The sequence below is a fragment of the Mus caroli genome, chromosome 8 (genome assembly GCF_900094665.2).
Source record: "Mus caroli chromosome 8, CAROLI_EIJ_v1.1, whole genome shotgun sequence".
Classification (NCBI taxonomy): Eukaryota; Metazoa; Chordata; class Mammalia; order Rodentia; family Muridae; genus Mus; species Mus caroli.
The window spans coordinates 117266967-117280879 of record NC_034577.1 but is presented as its reverse complement, the minus strand read 5'-3'; the positions used below and the strand labels follow the sequence as shown (position 1 = coordinate 117280879).

Below are 13913 nucleotides of genomic sequence, written 5' to 3'. Positions count from 1 at the left end.
CTGCTTCCTGCCTGTGGATGCCCTGTGACCAGCTAGATTTCCATGTGCTCAGGGTAAAGAAAAGAAAAAGAGGTAAGCAATCAGGAAGATGGAAGCCCAGTAATCGGCAACTCGAGAAGCCCAATTGCATCCTGGCTGGCCAGCACTCAGCTAAGTCTGTTGGTCCCAGACACTCGAACCTGTGGAGAAGTGACTCTGGGATTAGCCAAAGAAAGGAGCTGCTGATCAAAGATGCTTGGGTTTCAAAGACATATGAACACAGACATGCACTAGAAACATTACTCCTATCAAGTCTCAGGAATTGGAGAAGTGCTGCCGTTCTTAGGCCCAACATTGAGAATCCCTTCAGATGGTCACACCTGTGGACTTGGAGGTTTTACCTAAAGGAACTGCAGAAAGCACGAACAGAGGATGCTCAGGTGCTCAGCCCAGAGCAGCTATTCCAAGAGTGCATCTCAACCTGCTTGAGTTATTGTTGGTGTTCTTGTTATCAGACCCCAAGTGTGAGAAGAAACAGGTCTCAGGTTAGCTTTCTCAGGCTTTGCCAAAAGGCTAGAATGCTTGCAACATAAAATGCCAGGAAGGAAAGTGGAGCTTAATCCCATTGACCCAGTCTTTTGGCTGTCTTCATTGTTACATAATTTCACAAGAAAGAGAAATATGCCTGATTTTTTGGCTCCTTTAACAGATGAGAATTCTGGTCCCAGCATAAGAAAAGTTTACATAAGAAGAGAGAAAGAGTGTTCACTGAAGTATAAACCTCCATTTGTAATTGGAGTGCTGGCTGGGCTATGGGACCCTAGAACTTGATCCATGGGATGGATGGAGAACTGAACCTTGGAGAAAGACTAAGCAGAAGGAAGAAAGGGATGGGAAGGGCCCTAAATCTGGAAGTCTGCTAACTGGACCCTGACTTGGATTCATTATATAGAGCCTCTGGCTCTCTCCTTTCCCTGTTTGTTAGACACTGCACTGGTTGGTTCTGTGTGTCAACTTGACACAAGCTGGAGTTATCATAGAGAAAGGAACCTCCCTTGAGGAAATGCCTCCATGAGATCCAGCTGTAAGGCATTTTCTCAATTAGTGGTCAAGGATGGGAGGAACCACTGTGGGTGGTACTGTCCCTGGGCTGGGAGTCCTGGGTTCTATAAGAAAGCAGGCTGAGCAAGCCAGGGGAAGCAAGCCAGTAAGCGGCACCTCTGCATGGCCTCTGCATCAGCTCCTGCCTCCAAGCTCTTGCCTGTGTGAGTTCCTGTCCTGACTTCCATTGGTGATGAACAGCAACATGGAAGTGTAAGTGGACTAAACCCTTTCCTTCCAAACTTACTTCTTGGTCATGATGTTTTGTGCAGGATTAGAAACCCTGACTAAGAGCCGGGTGGGTGGATTATTCCAAGCACTTGGGAGGCAGAGGCAGGTGGATTTATGAGTTCAAAGCCAGCCTGGTCTACAAAGTGAGTTCCAGGACAGCCAGGGCTACACAGAGAAACCCTGTCTCGAAAAAAAAAAAAAACCCTGACTAAGACAGATACCCACACCCATGCCTTTCTGCCATCTGTCCTTACAATGTTTTCTGTGAACAAAAAGCTGCCATCTCACAGAACCCCTACCTACCTATGTCCCTCTAACCCTTTCTTCATACTGGCTCTAACTAGTTACGATGGACCCTATAAGAGAGCATCATGTAATATTACTTATAGGTTATAGAGATTAGTCTGTGGTTTGTCATTGTCGATCTAAATTAACCCCAAGATACTTAGGGAAGTATTTTTTTTTAAAACATACCAATAGGCATGTAGTACACTTGTGAGGTGACTCAAGGCAAGAGGAGAAGGCACAGGAGCCAATCAGATTTGTAGATTGAGAAGAGTGACTGTACCTCACATACAGCACACTGCGACTTTAGGAATGGGTGTAATTATTATACTGTTGAAGCGGTGTGTGTCGGGGGTTCTAATGACCGAAGAAACGAGCATTGATAAATGTCAAGTAGATCTGTGAGTAAATGGATGCGCATTTGCAAGTGAAGGATGCGTATATGCCATTATTACATCATCTGCTTTGAGGGACCCACAGAAGAGCCACCCCAGGAGATGAATCTGGAATTCTATGCAGTCAGTGTTCTGCACGGCTCACCAGGAAATGGTGATGCTGGGGCTGGGCAGGAAGTGTGCGTGTTAGCTTTCTGCTGCAGTAACAAACACCCCAGAAAAAGAGTGTTTTAAGGGAGGAAAGGTTTACCGTGGCTCACAGTTCGTCAGGTCTGAAGTCCATGCGTGGCTGGCCCCATTGTCCTTAGACTGCTGGTAAGGCAGAAACACCATTGCACAGAGCCAAGGGGAGAGGTTTCTCTCTTTCCCGCAGGCAGGAGGAAGAGAGAAGGAAGGGTCCTCATTTAGAACTTGACCTTCCAGGCCAGTTCTCCCTTTTCCCTTCCTCCAATCAGGCTCTACCTCCTGGCCTCCTGCACCTGCCAATGGCGCCACCAAATTGTAAATCTATTCGTAGATTAGTCCAACTACTGACTGCATCAGAGCTTTCCAAAGGCCCCTTGAGCTAAGGAACAAGTTTTGGACACACGAGCCTTTGAGGGGACATTTTAGACCTAGCACAGCAGAAAATGCCCCTTGCTTCTACTTCTTGGTGCCACACTGAAACTCTGCAAATGTCTTCTGATAAACACCGGATAAAGCATTGTCTAGGACAAAGGTGTTTATCCATCCACAGCACCATCTTTCCCTGGGTGTGAAGGATGAATTGTAGGTCCTGGAGAGGTGGCTCAGTGGTTGAGAGCACTTGTTGCTCGTGCAGAGGACCTGGGTCTGGTTCCCAGCACCCAAACTGCAGCTCTTAACCATCTATAATTCCTGTTCCTGGCCTTCGAGGATACTACATGCATACATGGTGCACAGAAATACATTAAAACAAAACATCCACACACATAAAATAAAATAAATCATAAAAAAGAATTAACTCCAATGATTTGAATATTTTATATGCGCCCAACTACTGGCTTTGAAAATATATCTACTGCATAAAATCAGATAACATCTGAAATATTTCCTATTCAATATTTGATAAGCTGCTGACAGAGTGAAACAGTTTGGATAAGCTCTTGAAGTGTGCTGTTCTGGGTTACAGTATTTGCACAACCTTCAAAACACTCTTCAGGCAATTATGTGTGGAGGATGTGTATGTAGGCCCACATGTACATGTGTGACCCTACCTCCGTGTGCGTGCATATATGTGTGTGTGCATGTGTGCACTCATGTTGACATTGGATGTTTCTTCATGTGTGTGCAACAGTTTATCAACTGAGCCTTCTCCCCAACCCTCTTAGGGGAATTTTGAGAATGACAGAGAGAGGAAGAAAGAGAGGGAAGAAACGGAGGAGTATTGAATGCCAACACAATGCACACCCATGGTGAAAAATGTTTACTAAGCTCCTACATCTGCACATGGGCAGAATGCTGCCCAAACACAATTCACTTAAATCTACAATTGTAACTATGTCCACTATTTGAAAGAAGATGCCATTTTATATATTTATTAAAAATGAGCTAGCTCAGTCTCTAAAACATGAAACCTAAGCCGGCAGACACCAGGAAGCATTTTCCTCCCCGACTTGAATAAAACTTTTAGGACATACCAGATTTTTATAGGCTCCATTATTGCCAGTAGATAGCAAGGCAGATAAAAAAATAATTTCCTAACAGATTCATATCTAGTCCAGCGTCAGAGACGACACATAGCACACTGACTAGGAGAAAATTTGAATGTCACTGGGAAACGATCTGAGAAGTTACACTAAATACTTCAGCATCCCAGGAGTCCCATACAGCCTGCGCCTTCTGGGCTATGAACTATCTGAGAGAAGCTCCGCACCCCATACAGTTTCAAACACCGAACATCAAAGCTACCTCACACTGCAAATAAGAAACGAGTGTGGCCACGCCCTAGGCACTGTTCAGAGTTTTGCACCACCATCCACGTGAATTCCAATGTACCAGGGTCCTTTTGTGTTCTGGAGTCACTCCCTTATTCTACAGATGGACGCAGACTGACCGTTGAAGTGGACCAAAACATCGTGGGAAAAAAATACATACGATTCTGGGAAGTCAGTAAAGTACATATAAGTCACTGAAGAGTTTGCCGTGCAAGCACGAAGATCTGCCTTCCATCCCCAAAATGTTGTAAATAAGCAGGGTGTATTGAAGTTTGCTTGCAATCCCAGCGCTGAGGATTCACATACACAGAGACAGGAGGATGGATCTCTGGGCCTCACTGGTCAGTCAACCTAACCTACTTGATGAGTTCTAGGCCAGTAAGAAGCAAAGTACCTGAGGAATGACACTTGAGATTAACCTCTGGCCTCCACATGCAAGTGCCCACATGTGCACATGTATACACACACACACACACACACAATCTATTTATGCCTTGACACGGGACAAGCAAATACTTAATGCACCTGTGGTATCCAAGTGTCACCATAGTGCCCAGGGCTCCATGTCTAAGTTACTTCAGCAGCCAGCAGTAACTTCTTCCTTCCAGTTAAACACTCTTTGGTACGTGTGATTCCAACTGTCACTGTCAACGTGACTAGGAATTACTCAAAAGACTGCGGAAGTACATTTCCAGAGAAGAATAAGGAGAGGGTACTGAAGGTAAGGGAGAACCATCCCATGGGGATCTGTGTCGACCAGCACAGTGCCGACACCCCACTCTCTCTGCTTCCTGGACCATGATGTGAGCTGCTTTGCTCTGCCAAACACCCTGCCATGATGGAGTGAGGCTTCCAAATCCAAGAGCTGAAATATACCCCATCCTTGGTTTTTTTCACACCGCAGCAATGAATCCACCTAACTAGTACAATCAGTCTGCTCCTACATGGACCTGCGGGGAAAACAGCTCAGGGCTCTTCTCCAGAGAGAAGTCTGCAACCGTACAAAATAAAATCTGCTTTTTGCTCACAGATCATGGGAACAAGAAGGGAGGGCTGTTAACAATGGTGAGAAAGAAAAAATGAGACAGACCTGGAAAGCAGCATGGTTTTCTCTCAGCCCCACACATCGGCTGATATCTCTACGAGTGGTCCAGGCTCCTCCGCTTCCTACTCACACAGACAGACATCTCCTTTATTCCTGAAAACACTCCAGACTTGACTACAGCCTAGCTTATTATCTTAATGGTTCTTCTTTATGGTGTCCAGGCTGGCCTCAAACTATTGGGTTCTAGTAATAATCCTATGCCGGGCTCCCAAGTGTCTGGGACTATAGGAGGGCCGCCAAGCCTAACAATAAACTTTTAACTTCAATCTCAAATTCAAGGAGAGAGGCATGGTTGAAGTGGGGCCAAAGTTGACTCTGCAAATCTGCCTGTCTAGTATGGAGACCATTGGCCTGCAGACATGGCGAGGGGCAGTTAAAGTCTCTTTGTGAGCTGGCAAGATCTTCAAGAACAACTGGTCTGGGGGTCCTCATGACGTCAGACGTAAGCTTGTTTCCCTGTCCCACTTTAGAGATGAAACACCAGAGGGTTAGAGTAGAGACTTGTATATATCTACAAAGGCTCACAGCTGGGCTCTCAACTCTCTTGCTCCTCTCTAATCATGCTGAAGGACCTATGGGTGTCCCCTCTGCTACAGGGCATCATTATATACCAAAGATAAGACTCAGCCAAGTTCAATGACTTGTACACAGATAGATTTATTTTTTAATAAAACTCATCCGGAATGTTTCCAGCAGCACAGAGAAAGGATCAACCCACACTTTGTATGAGACCCTGGGAGAGATTTCCAAAAAGGGAGACCGTGGGAAAGCCGGGGGAATGTTATGTCCCTAGAGATGAGAGTGAGCCAGCCCCTCACCACATTGGAAGACTTGGTGATGTCTGGTTGCCTACCAACTGAAGGATCTGGGAAGCATGGAACTTACTGGAAAGAATTGTGTGTGTGCATGCGTGTGTGTGTGTCTATCTGTCCACCCGTGCCCACATGCATACATGTGTGGAGGCCAGTGCTTCACTTGGCTGTCTTCTGTAATCATCCCGTGATGCCTATTCTTGGCTGTCATCTGTCTGGAATTAACTAAAACCCAACTGGCTGGGTACACCTATGAGGGAACTTTTTTTCTTAATTAAATCATTTGAAGTGGGAAGACCCACTCCAGTCTGGATACTTGACATGGGAATGATACACCTTTCATCTGGATCACGCTTTCTGCTGGCAGCCTATATGAAGGGTATGGAGGAAGGAACCTTGCTCTCTCTGCCTGCTTGCTCTGGATGGCAAATCCATTCCTCCGCTGGTACTAGAGTTTATTGCTTCAGGATTCTGGCATATACTGAAGACCAGCTGAGACATCCAGCCTCACAGACTGAACAACTACAGGATTCTTAGACCTTCCCTTGGTAGGCAGCCACTGTTGGACTAGCTGGACCACAGCCTATAAGCCATTCTAATAAGTCCCCTTTCTCTAGATATGTAAATTCATACTGTAAGTTCTGTTCTTCTAGAGAATTCCAACTAATACACACCCTCTACCTTATTTTTAGAGACAAAGCCTTTCACTGATCTGGAGTAAGTGGCCAGTGCACCCCAGAGATCCTCCTGACTCTGCCTCATCAGTGCTGAGATTACAGATGTGTGCTGTCATGACTGGCTTTTTACATGGGTGCTGGAGACACAAGTGAGGCCCTCATGTTTGCTCGGCAAGCACTGAGCTGCCTGAGTCATCTTCCTAGCCTCCAGTTCTATGTTTTAATTTTCAAAACTCAGAACACCTCAGCAAATGGTTGTTAGCATGTGTTTATATTAGAGAACCAAATTTACTCCCTGACTCTGGTGGTTTGACAAGAGAGGCCCACAGATTTGACTGCTTGGTCATTAGGGACTGGTGGGTGTTACTTGACACGGGTGTGACTTGACTGTTGGAGGAACAGTGTCACTAGGGGGTGGACTTTGGGGTTTCAAATGATCCTGCCAGGCACAGTGTTCTCTTCCTGCTGCCTGCGGATCTGGATGTAGAACTCTCGGCTCCTTCTCCAACACCATGTCTGCCTGTGCACCACCATGCTTCCTGCCATGATGATAATGGACTAAACCTATAAACCTGTGAGCAAGCCCCAGTTCAATGCTTTCCTTTATAAGAGTTGTGTCTTCACAGCAATAGAACACTGCCTAAGACACTGTCCTAACAGAAAATTCTGTCTTCTAACAATCCCGGACTCGCCACCAACTGTATAGGTAGGTCTTCCATCTCTCTATCCCACATTATCAGTTCTGTTCTAGAATAAATGTGACAAGCCAACCATCGGTCTCTCAGAGTGTGTCAGTTTTGAGTTGCCGGATCCGATTGGTGGTATTCTAAAGGATTAGGTTACACAGAAGCTGTGCTCTTGTGACCTCAACCATACTGTATACGTCATTCTGCAGGGAGCTCTGCCAGCAGCCTGTACACACACATCAGTCTGCAATGGTATCAAGTAGCTACTTCTTGACCTGAAGTATTCCATCCTGGAGGGAAGCTCCTTGAAGACTAGAGAAGTTCTGAAAGGAAGCTTACAGAATGCAGGAAACCTGGAAGGAAGTTTCTTAAGACCCAAGAAATAAGAAACTCATAAGTCTCAGGAAGTCCCTCAAATTGAGCAGATACACAAAGCCTCTCTTCCCCAAGCTTATAGAAATAGAGGGGGGTGGCTGGGGAGACTTGGGCTGACCCAGGGCATGGAAAAGACTCTCTGATTTGTTGACCTGCCTGCAAATCCTGCAGAGAGCTCTGGAGATGCAGCTTCCACAGGTCATCAGCACACTAGAGCGGCTTTGAGTTACCCTTGCTCCAGGAAGTTTCCCCTTGCCACACTCCTTTGAGAAATGTCAATAAAGCTACTGGTTTGCCAAGTTTGGCTTCAGCAATATGGCTACTTTAGCCTGTCATTGGCTCCATATCTGGGGTGAATAAACATTTATGTTTTACCAGAAATAGCCTGAGAGCAATCAAGAAGACCTTCTTTCCATATGCCTTCTACTCACATACAAAGCCACCACAATGCTTGAGCCTAGAGAACCCAGAAACAACAGTGTCCTTTTTAATCAGATGCCCTACATATCATGAGGCTTAAACAGAAAATCTCCACCCTCTTCCCCTCTATGCTCCTGGTCTATGTTCACACTGCTCATGGCTGGAGGGAGCAAGCTAGAGAGGGGGTAGCCTCTGGGGACTAGTTTGCCTTCCACCCTGTGAATGACTCAAAACTAAACCCATCAGCATATTCTAAAATTAAATCATTTTTATCTCAACATGCAAGCGCCGTGCAGTATTAATGAATGTATATAAAAGCGAGATCAACCCTCTTTGGAGCGTTTCAGAGCAGGCACTTTGTGAGGAGACCCAGAAGAGACTTCTGCACAGTGAGGCATGAGCTCATTCTCCACAAAGCTATTCCTAAAAAGTGTTTCTATTAGGAAAGTGTTTGAGAGTGCACAAGCCATTCAGAAGCCATTAGGGGAACCCGTGACAAAGTGGAATGTCCCTGCTCAGAGTAAGCGCTAGCTCTTAGCTCCTCCTGCACTGGCCTGCACTGGCCTGCACTGGCCTGACTGTAGCTGCTGGTTTAAGGCAGGCCATGTTGTTGCTGCTTCGGATAAAGGGCCACCCACGCTGGAGCTCCATCTCCCACTGCCTGGCTCTGTGTTCTGTCATGGGACGAGTCTCCCCAAAGTACCCGCTAAGTGAAGAAGCATCAGGAAATCTCTCAAAATGTGCTGTTTCCCTGGGCAGAGAGGCCACCGGTTTGCAACCATGCTGTGCTGCAAGCCCTCTGTTCACATACACATGGGGACTTTCAACCTGTGGGTCCCTTCTTCCTATCTAAACTCTCTCCCAATCCATGTCTACCTCAGGGAAGGAAGCAAAGTGAACTGGGTGAAGGCGTGCCAGTTCCTCATCTTCCTCAGCTCTGGCCTGAGGAAGGGAGGCACGGATGTTGTTAAGAGGCGAAGTACTCGCTACAAACTGTCATCAACTTAGGGCATGTCGATGAATCATGAGTACAGCAGGAGCATCTGCTTCATGGAGTCTTTAGAAGGCTGATTATTAGAATGTGACCCAACCCAAAACCGCAAGGGATGGTCCTAGAGGACAGGGGAGGAGAAGGGAACCCAGAAGGCATAGGTACTCCTTGATCATGGCCGGCTTGGTGTGCAAACCTTAGGGCTTGAATAACTAAGTACTTCTGAACCAGAGGCTCACCCTGCAGAGGACATCTGGCGGTGCCTAAAAATGTTCTGGTTGTCAGCTGGGGGAGGAATGGCAATCTACTGCCATCCAACGAGCAGAGGCCAGGGATACTGCTCAATGCTGCGCAGACCCCACACAACAAAGAACGACCTAGAAAACATCAACTGTGCCAAAATCCAAAGGTTTAGGGTTAAACGAAAGCTCGGCATCCAGAGTTCTGGAGCTCGTCTGAAGAAGTGTTTCTCTGGGAAGCACTGAAGCCTGAGTTCAATCCCCAGAACCTGCATAAAAAAGCAGGGTGTGATGTCACCTGTCTGAAATCCCAGCACTGGAGAGGTGGAAACAGGGGCTTGGCTGAGACTTGCTGGCTAGTCAGCCCAGACTACTCAGCAAATTCCAGGTTTATGTGACTTGAAGAATGACACTCAAGGTTGTCCTCTGGCCTGTGCACACAGGTACACACACACACACACACACACACACACACACACACACGCACACACACTACCTTGTAATCACTGTCTCTTCTAGTTGGTTGAGTTCATGTATTAAGCAACAAACTAAGCAATGGCCTGGTGGCCCAGATGGATATACCAGTGTTATTATTTTTGGAGCTAGGTAGAAATGGCAAACATCAGAGCTCTGGCCTAACCCCTCTCCTGCTGCATAAATAAAACATCAGAGCCTCTAAATTTAAACTTAAAGCCAATTAATTCATCAGAATGTCACTTGTCACCTAAAGCATTTTAGTAGCGAGGAAATACCTTGGAAGAAGAAAGAATCCTCACAAGGAGAGGATAAATGGAGTGAGGATTTTGTTCACAGGGCAGTACACACTGGAGCCTTGGTTTCTCCTACTTATTCCTTCAGAGAAGCCTCTGAAAGATAGATGGTGTTTATAATATTGCTGGTGTCACAAGTGACTTGTGTTCCATGTGGCCTTTCCTAGGTCTTATTACAAAGTATGTTGGAGTCTTTATAATAGAGTCACCTTGCCCAAAATCTGCTCACCAGCTCCCCCCAAATCACAAACCTCAGCACAAGAGCTTAGAGCCAGCCACGAAGGGAATCGTAAAAATAAACCTTATCCTGACTTCGGGAGCCGAGAGATGACTTCCCGAAGCCTGTAATTTACAGTGTCGTCTTCATTATAAATGCAGAGAACTGAGACACAGATCACAGAATGTTTATTTTCTAACTAAAGTTTGCAAAGCAGGAAAACTGGGGGATCCCCTCCACACCCTCAGGAAGGCTAGGTTCTCAAAGGTTCTGATTCTTGCTACCCTGTGCTCAGTGGCTTTCAGTGACAGACAGCTTCCTTTTGCAATGAAAAGTCAAACCGTGTGGCAGAATCAAAGATGCGGAGTGTTCAGGGGGGATATGGGCATATCAGAAAGCTTTGTACTAGGTTACATACAATCACCACAGACCTTTAATCTCAAATCGGGCCATTGAAATCAAGCACTCAAATACCATGCCCTTTATTGCAAATAGCAACACAAGACCAAAGCCAACTGCTTGGACTTGAGGGTGTTAAGAATAATTCATGTAAAGACAGACTCTTACTGGTGAATATCATCAAATTATAAAGCAAATGTCTAGTGTTTCCCCTTAAGGGAAAACCAATACATTGTGTTGTAATTCCAAGCAGCAAAAGGTTAAAAAAAAATCTTTCAGAATTTTCAAGCTGTTGGTCTAGACTTTCTTACAAATGAATGAGTCATGCTTCCTTCTCAGACCCACCGAGGGAGTGAGCTGCAATCTTTTCCCAGTGTCTAACTACAGAGGCATAACTCGGGACCCTGGTAACATCTCAAACAATCTCTTGAGTTTGTATTGGCAAATCTCTATCTTCCAAAGAAAACAAAATAGATGTCACCAAGTCAGCCAGGCCTGCACAGGTAGTTTCTTCATGCCCCACCATTGCAGCCAAGGTCATCAGCTGAGGCTCAGGGTGAAGTCTGAGGTACCCCCACCCGGCCCCAAGAACTCATCTTCCGGAAACTCAAATACCTAGAAAGATCTGAACAAAATCCTCTCACTTAGGACCCAAACAATCCTAAACCAAAGAGACAGAGCTAGATCCAATGAATCTTTATCACTTCTCCTGAGAGATTAATTAAATTCCAGGCCCAAGGGCTGAGTTCTCCTGAGCTAACTGCACCAGAATCCAATGAGAAACCCACACAGACCAGTTCTCTGAAGCAGTTCTCTCTGATAGACACAACAAGCTTACCCTCAGAATCACTCAGAAGTGGACGCAGGTCAAGGAGGTGTCAGAGAAAATGTAACAGAAAGTCCCCTCCCCCTCTCCCTCCCACCTCCACCGCTGCTTTCAGGACTTGAGAAACGCCTCCAGGCCTCTTCATCAAAGTTGCCTATCTGCACGTAGAAGAGAGGGTTCAGTGAACCATCCCTGTGCTCTTCCCTGGTAGCTGTGTCTCTGGCAGGGAGACCATTAGTGGGCAAGGGAATTACGTGGGGTCTTACTTTTGTAGCTGGTCGCCCAGGGCTGGTAGCCATAGTAGCCTGTGATGCGCAGGATCCGCTCCTCGATGGATGTGAGTCCCACTGGTCCACTGGTGAGATCCTCCACAGAGCGAGACCATTTCAGATCCTCCTTGATCGCCTCATCCACCACCAAGTACTTGAGCTGCCGGAGCTGAGGGCTGATGTCGGACAGTCTCCGCGGGCTGACGTCCGGTGACCTCCTCATGCCACTGAGGCCGCGGGAAGGCGGGATGAGTCAAGGGCAGAGAGGAGGAGATGTCAGTGAGGACTGGTGAGGACCCACGGCTACTCCCCACGCGTTGCTCGCCATGTGCCCTGCTCCCAGGAACCTCGGCGTCGGGTCCCGCGCCCTACTCTGGGCGCCTCGGGCAATGTGAGCTAGGGCGAGTGGCCCCGGAGATGCTGCTGAAACTTCCCAAGCTCCGCCACACACGACCGTCCCTCTGTCCCTCCCTCCCACCAGGAGAGCAGCAGTGCGGGTTAGGCAGGGTCGCGGATGCCCGGGGGCTACCTGCCTGCTGCCCTCCGGCGCCTGCAGCGCTACTCACACAGCAATGCTCTTGGTCCTGGGAGCGCCGCCGGGAAACTCTCGGATCCCCATGGGCGGCGGCAGCGAGTGGCCCGGGGCGCCCAGGCTGGAGCTGGGGGGAGCCGCGGCCAGAGCTCCCCGCAGCCGCCACAAAGGTCTGGACGCCCGTAGGTCGCCCGCGCTCGCTGGCCGGAGCCGGTGGCAGAGCAGCGCCGCGCCCCTCGCCTGCCACCGCCGGCGCCCTAGGACTCGCGGTCACGGACGCCCAAGCTCCGGAGAGCGCGCCCGGTAGTGCGCTCCGGAGCCACCCGGACGCTAGGCTGTGGCGGCCTCGGCGCGCATAGACCTGGCGGGGACGCGCGTTTAGATCCTCGCCGCCCGGAGTGTGCCAGTCTCCGCAAGCTCTGCAACCTTAGGGCGCGGGACCTGTCACGGTCCTGGCGTTCTGGTTTCGACACGTGAGTCTCTCGGTCTTTCCCCCCAGCACCCACCCCAAACACAAACGCGCGCGCGCCACCCCAAAGAGCGCTGCTACTACGAAAGCAAACAGCAAACTAACCTGGCATTTCACAGTGCACACTAAGTGGCTTATTTAGAATAGGTGGCGATTGATTTGCTGGATCAAGCCCAGTCCTCAGCTCACAAGCTCAAGGAAAAGGGCACTAACTGCTTCAGTGCCCTCTACAGAGACTGTCGTCCTACCTAGCTTCCGATCAGTTTTTGTGTCTTGTTCCTAAGCCATTCTAGACCTCCAAATCACCCTCCATACCGCTCTTCTTCACTGAGGGCAAAGTCAGAAAATACGCAGATATATAAGGGAAGAAAAATAGCCTTATCACGTCCCGAAAGGCTACTGTAAATTATAGCTAGATTCTATTCCAACATTTTTCTGAGTGTGAGATACATTTCCCCCAAGAGATCAAACTGCCAGCGCTACTTTATGTATTGCTTTAGGGAAAGATATATTGTTCCTCCGAGAACTGGGAATAGAATAGAACTCACTTCCTCAACTTGCTGAACTTGCTGAAACCTGCTGCAAACAGGTAAGAAACTCCAGTTTTCCTGCTGGGAGGCAACCTAGGGCTTCCTACCTTTGCTGTGCCTCTACAACATCTTACCGGGAGTCCTAGACAATTAAATTACACAAGAAAGGGAAGACGATGGCTGCTACGTAGGAAAAAGTAAAAGAAAAAATGAAGTTGTCTTTGTAGATGACAGCCAAGCAGATATGGAAAGTCTCAGAGCTGACCAAAAAAAAAACCAACCAAACAAACAAACAAAAAAAAACCTTCGGAATTAATAACTGTGATGTCAATCTTGATTGTCGATTTGATGTTAGAATTACCACGGAAACAAACCTTTGAGCATGTCTATGAGGGAGTTTCCAAATATGGGCAGCATCATTCCATGGGCTGGGTCCTGGGCTGAATAAAAAGGAGAAAATGAGCTGAGCTTCCTGTCTGTGGCCAGAGGCTTCTGTCTGTGGATATCATGTGACCAGCTGCTTCTGTCTGTGGATACCATGTGATCAGCTGCTTCTGTCTGTGGATACCATGTGACCAGCTGCTTTTGTCTGTGGATACCATGTGACCAGCTGCTTCTGTCTGTGGATACCATGTGACCAGCTGCTTCTG

At 47.6% G+C, this 13913-nt stretch overlaps 1 protein-coding gene across 1 annotated transcript in view; it reads right to left on the bottom strand.

Moving 5' to 3' along the window:
• Slc35f3 (solute carrier family 35 member F3) overlaps positions 1-12635 on the bottom strand; it is a 243123-nt gene extending 230488 nt beyond the window's left edge. The window contains exons 1-2 of the mRNA XM_021170429.2: positions 12299-12635; positions 11730-11959 (exon numbers count right to left, since the gene is read on the bottom strand). Coding sequence (XP_021026088.1) covers positions 11730-11959; positions 12299-12351 — 283 coding nt within the window. The 5' untranslated portion in view covers positions 12352-12635. The remainder of the gene's footprint in view (positions 1-11729; positions 11960-12298) is intronic.
• Positions 12636-13913: the final 1278 nt, after the last annotated feature.